Source organism: Bacidia gigantensis (assembly GCF_019456465.1).
Source record: "Bacidia gigantensis strain McMullin 20006 chromosome Unknown contig_231, whole genome shotgun sequence".
NCBI lineage: Eukaryota > Fungi > Ascomycota > Lecanoromycetes > Lecanorales > Ramalinaceae > Bacidia > Bacidia gigantensis.
In genome coordinates this window covers 1810004-1826406 of record NW_025408598.1, presented here as the reverse complement: position 1 = coordinate 1826406, position 16403 = coordinate 1810004, and the positions used below count along the sequence as shown (strand labels likewise).

Genomic DNA, 16403 nt, shown 5'->3' with positions numbered 1-16403 from the left:
CGCCCACTTCCTGCCTCTTCCCCAACGCCAACCCCATCATCATGACCCTCAAAGAAAGAGAAGACAATCTTCATAGCCTCATCATACTTCCCCTCCTCGCAAAGCACCTCAACGGTCTTCACGGTGTCTTGCCCCGCTTGGCGCATGAAGGGTGTGAGGTACGCCCAGCGCTCTTCGCTGGAGTCGGTGTAGTCGCTTACGACAGAGAAGATGATGTTGGGGGGCGGGGTGTGGAAGGTCGGCGGGCGGTAGGGTCGCGGGAGACTTGCTTGTGGAGTGAGAGGGTAGGAGTCTGATAGGACGCGTCGTGGGGTTGGTGGTTGGCGGTGTCATTCTCGGCGACGTCGTGCTTGTCATTGTCTTGATAACCAGAGTCAGAGGAGCAACTGCTCCAGGCGGATTTTGGGGCTTCGGGTGAAGTCATGCTAGCTTCGATGGACGATTTGCAGTGATTTTGGGTTTGTTTTGGTAGCTGAGTGATATGGAAGAAAGGAGCATGATGGAGGAGGAAGTATAGAGAAGGACAGGCAAATTTGTAGTCAAGGGAATGACGTTATTGACACTTGTATGACTTCGGTGTGTCACGCGAGAGGATTATGTAAGACAACACTCTTTCACTGGTCGTACATGAAAGTGAATCGCGAGGAAGCGGGTGCAAAAACCTCGAGATGAATTTGGATTACAATAATAGAAATGAGACTGATACAAAGCCAAGTATGGGCCAGCGTGTTGCCTTGTGACCCCATAAACCCACAATACAATATTACCTACCACCCATGGTACGCTTTATATCGCCGATTCCTCCATCTCGTACCCTCTATCCTGAGCCAATACTCCCTCTCATCTCTGTTGGAAGCCTGGTTCATCCATCCAGGACCCGGAATATTGTAGGCTCTGCCACCTACCATCACGAATCGCATAATATGTTCAAATGAGTCTGCGGGATGCGATTCGAAGATACATAACCATCTACACAGCCGACAGGTACTGTCTCTGTTCAGCAGCAGTTCCATGGCGTCCTCGTCTGTCGGATCATGTATTTCACGCGTGTCCGTATGCTCTGTATGATCCATAATGCTCTCCAGGAACTCTCGTCGGCTAGAAGGTGACATATTGACAACGCACTTTATCATGGAATCACTCAGTCCATGCTGCATCTCTTCATTCCGCACAATTGAATTCTCTGCTGGGGTCGAAATCCTTGCTATCTCAGAATTTGGCAGACACTCCGGATACATTTCTTCATTAGGTGCAAGCCCGAATGATTTGTTCGCTAGGGCGGATAGCTGCCTGTTTATATTTATAGCAACCTCACAACTAGGCAACGAAACAAGCTCTTGAGGTGGTGGAGAGGAATTGCTCAGAGAGCCTAGACTGAAATCTTCTGATGCTGATTCAAAGTCACAGTCAAATGAGGCTTGTTCGCGGTTGTTTGAAGATAAGACTTGATTGCTGCTTAGTATGGTCCCAGCGCAATAGTCTGGTAGTTCAGGATCATGCTCCGGGGACTGTCTGGTTGCATCCGAAGAGGCGTTTTCTATGGTCAGATATTGATCCTCATTGATCCAGTCGTCCAAAGGTATATCATCCTCGGGCTCTGAAATGATAGTGCGATATGCTGGTAACCTAGCCAGTGGCTCTGTGGCTACTCTAGATTCAACCGAAGAGGCGAGTCCATCCGTTGGGTCTTGATCGAAATTGACCCAGTCTTCCCAACGTATGTCATCCACAGGCTTTGACATCGTGTGATACTCAGGCTTGACTACCAATTGCTATCCGCTCGTTGTCCAGAGGACTCAGCACAGCACTGTCAGTTCCCTCAGCTTTAATTCTGTTCGAAGATGGAATGAGCTACTTTTTTCGCCCTTTTTATTTTGCTTTGTGATGGCGTCGGCGGTAGGGTGGACTAACTTTCCTCGTTCGACGCCTTCCGGCCTCTGAATAATTGTGTAATTCGTCACCACCAATTCAGTCATCCGTCAGTACCTTGCCTATGACGGCTTCCAAGTGGCCGCCATGTTTACACTTTTTATTTATAAACTTATTAGTTTTGTGTAAAATGAAATTGTATTTATCTTCTAAGTTTCAAGAGCAGTGTGACAGGATGTACCTACGAAGGACGGAGAACAAAGTATTTAATACCTTTCATGCGGAGCAATCCAAGTTTGCTTGAGTCTGCTGTGCTTGCTTTCAGAGCTTTTACTGAGAAGCAAATCTACAAACGAGGGCTTCGAAAATATCTCTCTGAATAACGAAACGGCACAAAGAACGAATGCAAGAGCGAGTGTATGCAAGACCATGAAACGAGAATACAATGCGCGGTAAAAGAGCTGCGGAAAGAAAGTATGAGTCCTGGTTGAATGATTGAAATTAAAATTTAATGGTTTTTTAAGCCGTGCAGTATTCTATGCTGCCTCTGCAACCAACTAATGCCCATGGATTAGGAAGAAGCTCCCATGAAGAATGCTATCAGTGTTCTCTCCAAGCTTGGCGGAAAGCGAGTAAACCGTCTACGCATGTTTAGTGACTTTTGACCTGACTAAAAATTGCATTTCCGGTTGACTCGACGGGGTCGCCGTACATTCCGCGGATGATAAAACGCCTCTTGCTTAGGGGGAAATTCAGGCTGAATGATGCTTGTAGAGTCGACGCTTGCTTTCAGAGGCTTCCTCTCGTCAAGCAGCTGCTTTGGATGCTTCAAGAATGGCTGTTCACGTCCTCCTAGTTCCACAAGCTCATGGTTCGGAAGGACGCGACTGATGTCCAAAATGGACTTGCCACAGCCCGGTGGCAGATTCACCTGCTTTCTCTTGTCGTATTTGTCTCCGACATCGCCATGTCGAACCCAATTGTATCCCGGAGAGTCCTCACAAAATTCCCTCTTTTCACAGAAGTCGACGATGGTTTTCAGGGCTCTACGATCCCGTTTTCCTTTCATCTTCTTACGTACGCTTGCCACCCACTCATCGGTTGTGCCAACTAGAAATGTATCGACGAATGTCTCCATCTGAGGGTAGGACATGTATTTCGTCTTCAGATATTTTTCGAAGAGGAACATTAGATCGTCGCTAACCTCGCGATAGGCATTATCTAGGGTAGGACTGAGTGGAGGGCCCCGTACTCGCAGCTGCAATACATTGCTTTTGGCGCAATGGATAAGTTCGCTTCGGATACGCTCCTCCCAATGCTGTGGTGGGGGTACGTACGGGCCATCCAGCATGCTGCTAGTCAATAGTTTTGGCGGACCAGGCATATTGATAGCTCGAGTTAAAACCATCTCGCCACCCGGATGGGAGAGGCTTGTAGCGCTGCTGATGGTACTGTTTAATGCGCGTTGATGTCTGTATTCTGCGAAGGATTGCAAGAGAGCTACAACCGTATATTGCCACTTGCAATCGATAATGAGTAAAGAGTAGAGGCTTAGAGACACGAATATTGGAAGCATGATGTGAACAGAAGAAAGGAAGTGAGGTCTTGTTGTTGAGACAACTGTTGCTTCAGTCGGAAAGAACAATGGCAAATCAAATGCACAAGAGAGGTCTTGCCACAATCTCATACCGACGAAGGCGCATGACAGAGACTTCAGGCTGCGATAGCGATATAAAAGCTGCCAATACTAAGATATGCAGGTGAGAGTTGGGATGATCGAGAAATCTCACAGCTTGTGCTATGTATGTAATAATGCCGCCCTAAACACTTCGCCCAACGTTTCCTTCACTCCTACCATCCACCGAAATGCACGCCCTGCATGAGGGCATCTATCACGACTGACCAAGGCGTTGTAACACAAGAATCATGCAAGGTCATAGATTGCAATAATGGATGATTGCCTTGCCAGATCATGTCGGATAGGCACTTGGAAAGCAAGCGAGTTACTTGAAAAAACTGGGAAATCATCGTTAAATCTAAGCATTGACATTTTCTTAAGATTGAAAGTACATGTTACTCACAACTGATTCATTATGCCAATCCTAAGACGCCAGCCAAAATCCAAGTATTCACTCAATCCGAGATCCAACGGTCACAGGCTTTCCCTTACGCCCTCAATAGTAATACCTCTTCTGAAGACTAATATCCCCAAAGTCGCCACCGAGCTCATCGTACGTTGAGTCACGATGTCGCGTCGCCCGGCCTGAATTCCCTCTTGGACTTGGAATATCTCCACGACCATCATTTTGCCTTGAAGTCCCACCATCCCGCCTGGTATCAAACCTGCGACTATCATCATATCCCTTATTTGCATCCACAGTCTCCTTATCCACCTTAGCACCCGTCCCATAATCCACCATCATGCCCCAAACTCTATCCCTGCAATCATGGGCAAGCAAGCTCACCATACGCCTGAGCGTTTCTTTCGAGGCATTTTGTCCAATGTTGAAGACAAAATCTTTTTGCACTTTTGAACCTTTGCCGCTTGTTTCCATTTTGTGTTCTAGGAAAACTGCGACAGATGGGGGAAGTTGGCGTCCGTTGAAGCGCTGGGAGGCTTGGTCTGTGATATCTAGGGATGGGAGTCTGGTGAGAGACCGGGATTTTGGGTGGGCTTTATGATAATGGGTTGTGGCTTCTCCCTGCTTGGTAGATTGATGACGAGGGTTGTAGCTTGGTGCATACGACTCCATTGTGGAAAAGTAGACTTTGATGTAGGAATAGGTGGGAAATGGTCCGATTGTGGCAGAGAGGGCTTGACTCCTGATCTCCGGACGAATCTTTATGTATTTTCAAGAAGGGAGTCTCCGGTGTGGTTGGATTCTATTGCAGTAAGTCATTGCAGATCATGGGTGAGGCGGCATCTGTTGAAAGGTGTTTGTGCTACCTTCCGCAAAAGCATCCAGTAGCCGTCATCACGAATCTGATCCTTGAAGGTGTGTGCAAGGGATCTCTTTGTTCAAAAATCAATGTGATTGTGATACTTCGTCCCTAGCGTTTCGATTGTGCCACCCTTCATTATTGACAATGCATCTACTTACTCAAGACTAGTCAGAACAATGGTATTGTTCCATCATCTATCCGAGGAATGACTTGAGGTAGGACAATGACGTGTACAACATCGGTGAGCTTTGTTCGCACGACTCAGCTATACAGACTCTCCGGCATATAAGCTCGAGCCTCCTCCCCTTGTTCTTCCTTCCTCCCTTCATCAACCACCTTTTCTTGATCAGACAACTTCCTCATACTTGCAAGAAACCAGCTTACAATCTCGACCAAGCCGCCCATCTCTTCGCACTTCGAACCGATCAACCTCACAGCAAAATCGATCATCAACATGACTCGTCACCAGGTCCAGCACCGCGACGCCTCTTCGCGTGGTCATGCTCACTTGTCGGAATCGAGTGGTCGTAATAGGTCTGGTGAATGGCATCACTCAGGCAGCGCTCACTCTCAAGGCTCTCGTCGTGGTGGTCCTGTATCTAGCAGCCCAGGTTCCGCGGCAGGCAGCGTTCGATCGGCTTCTACTCTCAGCTCCCGACGAAATAATGGCCCGCCACAGAACCCTGTAGGAGTGATGACGTTCCCACCACTACTGGATGACATGGTATTACAAATGCTGTCTGCTGATGAAGCATCGGAAGAAGCGTTGGTCAATTTGTACTACAACGCAAATGAGCGTACTCTGCAATGGGCAGAGCGATATCTTCGCGAGAATAGGGCTCAAGACGCAGCAGACATTGTCAAGGAATACTCCCGTGGTGAAGCAGTGGACTCTAATCTTTCGGTACGCACCGGCACCCGTACCGCCTTCACCTATCATCACCAACACGCGGACGGTTCAAGCAGTCGTAGCAGCAAAGTATACCATCTCCGCACACCAATCTCTCCCAATGGACTCGATGAGGACCATAGTTCTTTCCGTCTCAGCAAGGGAAATTGGAGCTATAGGCCAGGTGGGTCTGAGAGCCGTCACGCAAGCCCACCACGACGAGCTGTGACAGTTCATGATCCTAGCCGTGCTAGCGATGGTAGCCGTCTCACGAGTTCCTCTTCAAGTTCTATCAATGGTGACAACCGATCCCGCCATTCCAGCCATGGATCAGACTACGAGTAGTCAGAACAAGGTGTCTCAACAAGCAGATTCAGATGCGGAAAAGATTTTATCATGGTACTGCTACGGCTGTGAGGGAAATAGACTTGCAGAGCCATACCACCGGACATTGAAAATGCTTGACAAGGCGAACAATACGAGGCTTGCGGGGTCTAGGAGCGAATGATTTTGTCCCCTTTTCTGGATATGTTGACCCATGCAGATCATGCACACAGAATCACTTTAGGAATTAAATGGAGCTGGGTTCGGTTAATGAGTTCAGCTAGGAATTTACAGTCTTTACCCAAACATTCTCCCAGCGATGTTGAAAACCCACTTCCCTTCATTTGCTCATGTTTTTTTGCCAATTTTTCTTCATCCTAGACTTTGACGTCCTTTCCCACTCTTTACTCATAATTCCGACGCACAGTCTTTGTCGAGCTTGTTCATTGATCACGTAATTAAACAGCACCATCCGCACAATCATGAGATACACTGCGAAGCACTAGTCTTGTATGACCTTCCAGCACAAGTCTCACAGTAGAACAAAGCCGAAGTGCTGAATACGTAACCTGTGATATGATACCACCACGGGCCATTTGCGTTTTGAGGCACCTCAAATTCAATCACACCACAGTCTCTCCATCCTAGTAGTTTGAGGTCCACAACATGTGACGTACACTTTTTGTCGAGTACCACAGAGAAAGTCCAACTCCCTAGGCTAACGATTTTTGGAGTCTCGATTGCTAGCCATCTTCTAGCTCTTTCTTCCGTGTGACCTGAAAAGCAGTCAATTCGTGTATCAGTTGTCGTACAACACAAGGTGCAATAGGCTATTCTTCGGTGTGACGTCGTGCTTGGTGTCGTGCATCAGTCAAGGCTCTGGTATATTAACTCCATCCTTTCCCTCTCAACTGTTCTTTCTTTCTTTCTTCCATCAACAGTCTTCATCCTTTCTTCCCAAACATACCATCCTTACTTCAACAACGTGCATCCTCCCTTTCCAAATACATCATCCAGCATCAACTCCAGACTGCAAAATGCCACGAATGTATGAGACACATGTCACAGAGGCAGACACCTATTCTCATCGTGGACGTAGTCCATCTGTCGGCAGCCAACGCTCAGTCGGCTCATACCAGAGCGCTGGTTCTGTGGATTCTTACGATAGGGACCCTTCCCCTATGCCTCGCCAGAGCGGCCCTCATCCACGAGGACATCTTCGCTCATCAAACCGATCTATTAGTCCCCCGTCTCCAACTGTTCGTGGGCGAGACACATCTACGACTCTGACGCGTCATTCTCACGATTCCCGTCAAGAATCTCAACCATCACCGAATGCAGCTCTGTTGGACCCTGACGCTAAATTTTCCGTAAATCTACCAGAACATGTTGGTGAGATTGTGAAAGTAATCTTGAACGATTTCAAAGAGGCAGGAAACAAGGGAGAAGCCGACCAATGGATGAAAAAACTTCTTGACAACGCTAGCCGAGGATCGCTCCAACGTATCGACGCTCGCCTCCAACGCGACTGCTCGCACGACGCGGTGGCAGATGCTGCGGATATCATCGGCGCATATGCGAAGGGGTGGATAGTAGACCCGGATGCACCACATGCACATCCAAAAGGCTCTGATTCTGATGCAGACGAGCGAGACCCTGGTCACAATGGTAGGAGCAGCCGTCATTCGGGTGGCACAAGCTCTGTTCGATCATCTCATCACCATGAACGCGACGATAGTCCCCGCGCTAGCAATAGCAACAACCACGGACGATCTGAGATCGTTGCAAACCTTGCCTTTAGCATTGACTCGAATGCTTCAACTTCAAGCCGTCGTGGACAAGGGCGTGGCTCACAAGGGAATCATGGATACTCTGAGCGTCAATCTCAACACAAGTCTAGCTCTCAATCACATGGCTCTTCCTCTCGTCGTCAACAACAAAACGATGACCCTGAACGATATGGTGGTTCTCGACGGAGCCGCTATGACTCCCCGGAATACGAATGAGGATAGTAACTTAGCGGGAGCGCAGAAAGGGAGCCTCAGTGCTTGAAACATCAGATCGAATGGCGAGAGGATCTCAGGGGAGCAGGCACACCATGTTTGCAGGTTGTGATATCCTTTCTGGACATTTAATTCTGCCTGCTGGGCGTGCATAGATAGGTTCTTCGGGGGATTTCAGTCTTTACCATACAACCAGGTAGTATCATTATCATTCATGGTTTTGAAAATTTCATCTACTTAGCAAACCTGCTTGTGATTTCACGCATCTTGTTTTCATTTTGAAACATCGCTGGTACCCGCGGTAATCTCTCACGTTCGGTGTATTACCTCGCGAGCAAGTCTGTAATCATTGGCCTGACCCGTTCAATATGTATGTGTTGTACCACAATATTGCGTGCACGTTGTTGTGTCACTTCATGAAAACACTAAGCTTGATCTTGCTATTCTTATTGTTCGACAAGTCCAATCTTTCTTTCTCTTCATCCTGAACAAAGAGAAAACTCTCTGTGCCCACGGCAATGCCTCCGCGATCGCACTGCACCCAAACATACTTTCCTTGAACAACAGAGTAAGCATCCGGAAAGACCCAAAGCGGGCAAATCCTTCACCATCACAGCAGCTTTTGTCAGTCGCCTCAAACGCACGACGACGTTCCAAGACATTATTGACCAGAAGTAATGGAATCGGAGGCAGTGACTATTTCTTCGGGTCCTTTAAAGGGCGCATGGGGCTGGTTCCTCAAGGTTTGAGAAATAGACAACACGGCAGACAATAGGATAGAGACCAGCATTGCAGATGCCAGTAAGCTTTGTACGATCAATGGCTTGAAAAACTGGTTCTTTGAACATCAGACGTTTTGCTTCTGCGCCCCCATAGAATACATAGTCATCAGGCGTGTCTTCCCTTAGAGCATGTATGGAGGCCAATAAGGCTCGAACGTACCTAATATGTACGTAGTAAAAATGCTGACCGAGATATTCCCATGTTGACCCTCAGAAACATATCGGAACTCACAGCGATCCACCAGCCTATACTCCCAAGAATACAACTCAATTTCCAGCTTCCTCATGTTCGGATGTATCTGCATTGCCCTGATAAGGAAACAGTTGAGGCTTCTCAAGAATGCCTCTCCATTGAGGAAGCCACCACAAGTCTTTAGTCTGAGATACTGTAAAGAGGCTGGCAACATCCAAAACATATCAACGGGCTCGATTTGTAAGTTATTCATAGAGTCATAGGTCGTCTCCAAGGTGTGGAGAATCGGAAATACTTGCATGTCACCGAGAAAGCTTGGGTCCGTCCCTATTACGATGAGTCTTAGGTGTTGTAGAGAAAGTCGGGAGCAACGTGCAAGCATTCGCACTATAGCCGCGCTTCGAAAGGTGCCAAACGAGTGTAATGATAAATCTAATTTTCTGAGCGCACGCGTCTTCCACAGCATGTGGCCTATCCAATCATTATAAAGGCCATGGACCTGACCACTGATTATCAGCTCTTCTACCATTGAAGTTGCTCTCAACCCCGGTGGGTGGAGGTATCTTAGGGGGGTCATAAGGCGTGAAGGAAAAGTCTTAAAACCTGTCACAGCCAAGCGTCGAATAAGAGGTAGAGCCATAAGCGCATCAATTGGTCGCAATCCCCACAGGTCGCCTTGCCTAGCACCCACATAGTCTAGATTGACGCTTTCGAGCTTTGGGAAAGCTTGCGGAGCCCGCTGTTGCCATATTCTCCCAAATAGTTCCAGCGCAATCCTTACCGCTGGCAGATTTCCATGGACTTTCCAACCCAGTCTCTTGAGATTAGGCAGATGTACCAAAAGCATGATGATTATCAGATATGGATGGCGACCACGGAAAAGCTGAATCGCACTGGCTTGGTCCTTATGACTTAAGCCTGGAAGTAGGCGGAAAGCATTAGCGAATAAATTCACGTCTAAGTCACTGTATGACTGGTCGTAAGTACGCCGGTTTGGTGGTTGAACGAGGCGCCCCGACCATTGCGTGAACCTCAAATCTCGAACATAATATCCGATCCGAGGTTCCAGCAAGACTCTCTTCAGCAAAGAAGGCAAATTTTTCACAGGCTGTACTCCGGAGAAATCATCTGCAAGTGAATATGCACGCTTGAAGTTCCGATGTCTCTTCAATGCGTCGTCGTAAGACACTTCATGCAGAAATCTGTTCACGAGAGCGAAGTTGACGACATCCTCGGGACAAAGCTCGAGTGAGATCATTATGAGAAGTTCGGTGGCTAAATTTAATAAAACGGCCATGGCCGCTGTCCTATTATATGTCTAATGATCGCTTAAGTACTGAAGCTTGGTCTAAGGGGACACAAGAAAGGGAATGCCTGGGCTTGGGCTGGATGTACTGAGTTGACAACGGTTCATGATGCACCTGAACAATACACACGATTTCAAGAATAGCATGGAACACAATTTTGCACGTAAATTGTCGCTGTATGTGCTTGATATGCTCCTCGTGGAAGAATGGAAGTCAGGACAGGATAGAGAGGTAAATAAACCATATTTGCAAAATCTATTCAAAGTCTTGGCATATTTATTTACGTCAGAGGGTTGGCATTTAAGCCAGGTCCTCACGATATCATCCACTTACGCTCGACTTCTTCGACTGAATATGTCAGAACATAAGTATCACCTGCCCTTTGGCGGTCACGCTCCTAGTACTCACAACAAACCCTCTACTGCCAAGCAGGAAGAAAGCAAGGAAGAATCGCTAACCACCATCCTCGATGAAGAACAACGAGGCGAGCTCACGCTCCTTATCGCGAGCGCAATGGTTGCTATGCGGCGTACAATTACCTCAAGCTTCGATGCCAATGCAGGTGTTGCGCAAGATATAGCGAAAGACGCGGCTTCTGAGGACGAGAAAATCATGAACCCGGACGTAGATCCGACCAAAGCAGACATACCGACTATCGAGGCAGAGAAGAAGCTCAAAGAGCAAAGGCAGAAAGAGCTCGCAACAATCAGTGTCAAAGAGCTGAAGGAAGATTCACTGAACTTTTTTGACGATTGGAGGGGCAAAGTCATAGAACGTGTGGGCGAAGTTGTAAACTCACGAGAAAGAGTCAAATCGCAATTGAAGAAGGCGGATCCACCGAAGGATACTACATACGCTCCTGCTGATCGAAAGCTTGATGATTCCAAGACTGAAAAGGTCGAGGAACAGCTCAGCGCCAGACTAGAGGAATTTTACCCTCCCATCAAAACCCCGCTTGCCGAACTCGAAGAGAAGGAGAGAATCCTAATAATCCACTCGACGTTGCTACTACTGCTATCCCTGGAACACTACATCGCACCATCTCGAGTCCTTCTGCTTTACATGACATCCTCTTTCAAGCTTCCGCTTAAAGTCCTCATCGAAGATGAAGAAAAGATCGCTAAAGGCCTCCTGGAGGCTGCGAAGCAGATGTCGGGCGATGCTGAGGCTCAGAAGAAAGCCGATGAGAACCAGTCATCGCGAAAATGGAAAGTTGGTCTAGCCTCCGTCGCTGGGGCTGCCCTGATAGGTGTCACTGGCGGACTGGCAGCGCCCCTAGTGGCAGCTGGTGTCGGCAGCGTCATGGGCGGACTAGGCCTGGGAGCCACAGCCGCTGCTGGCTACCTAGGTACGGTAGCAGGCAGCTCCGTGATCGTCGGTGGCCTTTTCGGTGCCTATGGAGGCAGAATGACAGGCCAAATGATGGACAATTACGCACGGGAAGTATCCGACTTTGCCTTCATCCCCATCGAAAAGAACAAATCCAAAAGCAGCGAAGCGACCCCGAACATCAAAGACAAGGCTCAAGCAGTCTCTAAGCAGCTCGGCTCCTCCCAGCAGTCACCCTCCACCTCCACCCCCGCGCACCAGAAGAAACCATCTCACGATGGCAAAGCAGGCCAAGCAACCTCTTCCGCTAACCGTCGTCTCCGCGTTACGATAGCAATAACAGGCTGGCTGACCTCTCCAACCGACGTGACCAATCCCTGGGCCATCCTCAACAATCACAGCAGCGAGCCCTTCGCTCTCCGCTTCGAGCTCGAAGCTCTCCTAAACCTCGGCAATAGTCTCGACGCCATGGTCTCCTCCGCAGCATGGGGCTACGCCAAGAACGAACTCATCAAACGCACCGTCCTCGCCGGTCTGGCAGAAGCTGCCGCCTGGCCACTAGCTCTAATGCAAGTCGGCCGTGTAGTCGACAACCCCTTCACCATCGCCCGCCAGCGTGCCGACAAAGCAGGCGAAGTGCTCGCTGACGCCTTAGTCAACAAAGCCCAGGGCGAGCGGCCTGTGACACTGATCGGCTACTCGCTCGGCGCAAGGGTAATCTACGCGTGTCTCTCCAGCCTCGCTAAACGCAAAGCGTTCGGACTAGTCGAAAGCGCGGTCCTCATCGGTGCTCCGGCTCCAAGCGGCTCAGCTGAGTGGCGACGAATGCGTGCCGTGGTAGCCGGCCGTCTCGTCAACGTCTTCAGTAACAACGATTATGTTCTCTCCTTCCTGTACAGGACAGCGAGCGCACAATACGGCGTTGCTGGCCTCTCCCGCATCGCGGGTCTTCCTGGCGTAGAGAACGTAGATGTAAGCGAGCAAGTGAGTGGACACTTACGATACCGGTATCTCGTAGGCAGTATACTCAAGAAAATCGGATGGGAGGACATCGACGACGCAGCGGTGAAGAAAGAAGAAGAGGCATTCAAGAAGATAGTCGAGGAGGAGAAGAAAGCAAGCTATAAAGACACAGCGAAGGATAAGGGAACGAAAGTGCTGGAGGATAATCCGCTGGGATATGATGTCCACGGCAAACCGAAGCAGGCTGGTGACGAGAAGAGTCCAGAGGAAGAGAAGAAGGAAGAGGCGGAGGCGGAGGCAGAAGCGCAGAGAATGGAGAAGGAGGTGAAGGAGAAGACGGAGAAGGGGATGCTGGAGGGTGCTTGGGGGTATCTGCCTACTAGATTGAGGGGTGGTGGAGGAGCAGATGAGAGTACACAGGAGAAGACGGCGAGAGAGACACATAAGGATGGGAAAGTGGCGGCTGCGATGGGTGAGCAGGAGGGAAAGAAGGAAGACAAGGGACTATTAGGGACGATAAGTGGTGGATACTTGGGTTCAAAGTGATGCTCAAGTTTTCAGTGGAGATTACGACGACAAAAATTTCTATATGATCAAATTTATGTATACACGACGTTAATTGAGAGAGAGTAAATGATTGATGCAACGGCGGCCGTTTTAGGATAGAAGCATACAAGATACAACACAATGAATGAGCGGTCCGCTAATGACAAGTCATACACATCGTCTCCTATTCCAAGAGCACCCATCCACTCATCGACTTATCACGCCTTCTCCAAACCCTCACAACACCACACACCACGACCCATCCTACCTAATGAGCCACTCCCCATCATTCCCACCACCACCGCCTCCCTCTAGCCTCTCCAATATCGGACTCCCACCAAGCACCCCAACCCCAGCTTCAGCAGGCACCCTACTAGCCCCAGCCCAAACCTCATGAAACTTCACACTCTCATCACTACTCGCGACAACAATACACCCTTCCTCCCTCGTCCTATCATACCATCGTTCGCCCAACGCTCTGCTTTCTCTCCTAAGCCCACCACCCCTTCCCATCCCTCTTCCCGCACCACCCCTCCTACCTCCCTCTCCAGAGACGCAACTCCCCGGAAATGCCACCGCAAACAAGGCTCTCAGCTCGCTCCCCCAAGGCACCTTGACCACCTCCCTACATCCAGGCCACGAGAATACCGCAATCCTATACGGATGGTCCGGCTGGGGATACCCAAACGTGGCCGCGATCTCTCGGCGCGTGGTGCTCCAGATGAGACTTGTGACCTGCGCGTGCACATTGATAGTCGCGAGACAGGCGCCTGAGTAGACGTGGTAGAAATGGATAGCGCGGTCGTTGCTTCCGCCGCCTGTGGCGATGAGCCCGCGCTGCCAGGGACAGATTGCTATTGCTTTCACAGCCGCGGAGTGCTGCCATTTGTGTTTTTGGCAACCTTCGCTTATGAGGAGGGAACCATCTTGGCCAGGAATTATGGTTGTAGAGTGCCGAATGAAGGCAGGGAAGGAGGGAAAAGGGTCGGAGAAGGGGTTGCTTGCCGCCCTGGAGATTGAAGGGGAATTGACGTCGAGAGAAGGTATGGTTGTTGTTGTTGTTGTGCGAGAGATAAAATGTGGCAGAGCTAGGGTGTCAAAGAAAGACTGAAAGGGGCCCTTAGGCGCCGAGTCAGGATTTGAGGTTTGGGTGGGGTCTTTGAGGAGGTCTTTGGTGTCGAAGAGATTGCAGGTGTTATCGTTGGCGCCAGTGGCAAAGAATTCGCCAGTTGAAGACCAGGCAAGGCCACAGATTTGTTGGGTGTGAACTTCGATCTTTGCGAGGAGTTTCATGTGACCATTCCACCCGTGAATGTCGACTTGTCGCTGGGACATCCATTCAATCGAGTAATAATAGATTTGACCAATCTCATCGCCTACTAGAAGCTCTTCAGTAGGCACTGTGGAGCCGAATCTTTCAGATGGTCGAAGGGAAGTGACTGGCTTGAAGGAAATACAAGCGATGGCATTTGGTTGTTGAGATGTGAAGCGAATTTTCTCTGGGTCTGCAAGGCTCCACAGACTGAGGTGTCCAGTATTGCGACCGACTGCGAGAATACTATACCCGCCCTCTTCGGAAGAGAATGACACAGAGGTGATGAATGTGGTTTCTGATTGATCGTCCTCGACAAAGGGGTATCTCACCCCGTACTCCTCAGACCAAAGATAAACGCGATTGTCCAGACCCACAGCAAGGGTGCGTGAAACACGGTCATAAGAGAGCAATGTGCAGTAGTAGTCGTCTCGCAATCCAGGAGCATCTAAAACTGTACAAAAAGGTTAGTGAATCCTCCATACCTTGACAAAGTGGACCTATCTGAATGGTGTTGTGGGCACAGGCTTCTGCAGTACCTTATTCGACCTCTTGCGTGCTGATTCGAAATAGGTCAGTACGTATACAGGAATAATTAAGAAGCAAGGAGTCAAATTGTGAACGGTCAAAGAACTCACGGGAGGCAGAACATGTTTGCTCCCAAGGATCTTCTTTCCGGACTGCTTCTTGTTCCAGATAGAGCCTCTTCCGTTTGACTTCTATAGATCCAGTACTCACGACTCGTGGGGGTAGGTAGGCTCTTGTGTTTTCCAAAACCCTGCTTGTTCGATCAATATTCATCGCTGCGGCAAGTCTCCGCTCCATGTAATCAACGCCTTGATCGGTGTCTAAGTTGTCTAGAAAGTGTGACTCGTACATCGGTGCATTGGATCCACTGCTAATGAAACCTCCCCTTCCGTTTGATACGCCCCTGGTGGGGCCAGGAATGATGGAACGTGAAGCATTCCCTGCGCTCCAGATATTTCCAAGGCTGGCAGCTCTGCTCTGTCCCGACACCTGTCCAGGAGAAACTTCATCAACAATGGTGCCTCCAATCGTTCGAGAGGACAATCGGGCTGACGTTGCGTGACCTCTCGGTTTATGACCACGCTCATTTCTGACTCGGGATACTTTCAAAGGTCCAAAGGGGTCTGGTGTGGCTGAACCGTGGCGCAAGAGCTTTTCGTCCGGTAGTAGATCTCGAGGAGCCTTGCTGACGTGGAAAGTCTCGGTCGGAGTCTGGGGAGATGTAGGGGTTGAGCGATTTGATATGAAGCGATCTGGAAAAGGTGACTTCGGAGAGCGAGCTACGCCAGCGCTGAAGCATCGCCTGGATGGTGTCTTAGGAAGTGGAACCTGCTGTGTAGGTGGAAGGTGTGATGGCTGAAGAGGAAACGGATATCCATTGCCATCAGAAGAAGTTGGACTATGTTCTATCCTCGATGCTTGTAGAGACGCTCTCTTGTCTATTTCCTCATCGTCAGTATCGGGTGGTGTGGGCAAGTAGCTGGTATTTCTTTCTTTTAGTATGCGCTTGGAGACTCGAATAAGCTTAGAGTTAGACTCAGGATCAGATGAGCTTGGGGTAGGTGGGCGGCTAGAGATGCTGTGAAGAGATTGATGGTGAGATGTAAAGTGAGTTCTAGATGGCACATGAAAGGGGTCCAAGGATCGATGATTTCTTCGCAATTTTCGCTCGTAAGGCGAGAGATTGGGAGCTGCAAGTGTACTAAGATGAATTGCACCGGAAGATTGAGATGAAGAAGGACTGTCAGCTCCAGAAGAGAAGGCAGAGTTTCGCGCGTGGTAGGCTCTGGAGCCAGCCATTGCACTCATTGTTAGGGGTACGCATTAAGATGCCAAAAGACTGCAGAAAAGGAATGGATTATGGCGCTGTGAGATTCTTGATTGAATGGAATGGAGTGCTTTGATAAACGTCAAGG

General features: G+C 49.2%; 7 protein-coding genes across 7 annotated transcripts; 3 read left to right on the top strand and 4 right to left on the bottom strand.

Annotated features, from left to right (window-relative positions):
- Nucleotides 1-767: 767 nt before the first annotated feature.
- On the bottom strand, nucleotides 768-1742 carry KY384_004548 (uncharacterized protein; the record flags this gene model as incomplete). The annotated part of the gene is made up of 1 exon (XM_044813053.1): nucleotides 768-1742. One exon carries the CDS (start codon nucleotides 1740-1742, stop codon nucleotides 768-770), a length of 975 nt encoding a protein of 324 aa, XP_044670473.1.
- A 797-nt stretch (nucleotides 1743-2539) lies between these two features.
- KY384_004547 (uncharacterized protein) lies at nucleotides 2540-3253 on the bottom strand (the record flags this gene model as incomplete). The annotated part of the gene is made up of 1 exon (XM_044813052.1): nucleotides 2540-3253. One exon carries the CDS (start codon nucleotides 3251-3253, stop codon nucleotides 2540-2542), a length of 714 nt encoding a protein of 237 aa, XP_044670472.1.
- Nucleotides 3254-4043: 790 nt separating this feature from the next.
- On the bottom strand, nucleotides 4044-4622 carry KY384_004546 (uncharacterized protein; the record flags this gene model as incomplete). Its single annotated transcript, XM_044813051.1, has 1 exon — nucleotides 4044-4622. One exon carries the CDS (start codon nucleotides 4620-4622, stop codon nucleotides 4044-4046), a length of 579 nt encoding a protein of 192 aa, XP_044670471.1.
- A 923-nt stretch (nucleotides 4623-5545) lies between these two features.
- KY384_004545 (uncharacterized protein) lies at nucleotides 5546-5880 on the top strand (the record flags this gene model as incomplete). Its single annotated transcript, XM_044813050.1, has 2 exons — nucleotides 5546-5716; nucleotides 5845-5880. 2 exons carry the CDS (start codon nucleotides 5546-5548, stop codon nucleotides 5878-5880), a joined length of 207 nt encoding a protein of 68 aa, XP_044670470.1.
- A 1182-nt stretch (nucleotides 5881-7062) lies between these two features.
- On the top strand, nucleotides 7063-8031 carry KY384_004544 (uncharacterized protein; the record flags this gene model as incomplete). Its single annotated transcript, XM_044813049.1, has 1 exon — nucleotides 7063-8031. One exon carries the CDS (start codon nucleotides 7063-7065, stop codon nucleotides 8029-8031), a length of 969 nt encoding a protein of 322 aa, XP_044670469.1.
- A 2633-nt stretch (nucleotides 8032-10664) lies between these two features.
- KY384_004543 (uncharacterized protein) lies at nucleotides 10665-13148 on the top strand (the record flags this gene model as incomplete). Its single annotated transcript, XM_044813048.1, has 1 exon — nucleotides 10665-13148. One exon carries the CDS (start codon nucleotides 10665-10667, stop codon nucleotides 13146-13148), a length of 2484 nt encoding a protein of 827 aa, XP_044670468.1.
- Nucleotides 13149-13412: 264 nt separating this feature from the next.
- KY384_004542 (uncharacterized protein) lies at nucleotides 13413-16296 on the bottom strand (the record flags this gene model as incomplete). The annotated part of the gene is made up of 2 exons (XM_044813047.1): nucleotides 13413-14914; nucleotides 15099-16296. 2 exons carry the CDS (start codon nucleotides 16294-16296, stop codon nucleotides 13413-13415), a joined length of 2700 nt encoding a protein of 899 aa, XP_044670467.1.
- Nucleotides 16297-16403: the final 107 nt, after the last annotated feature.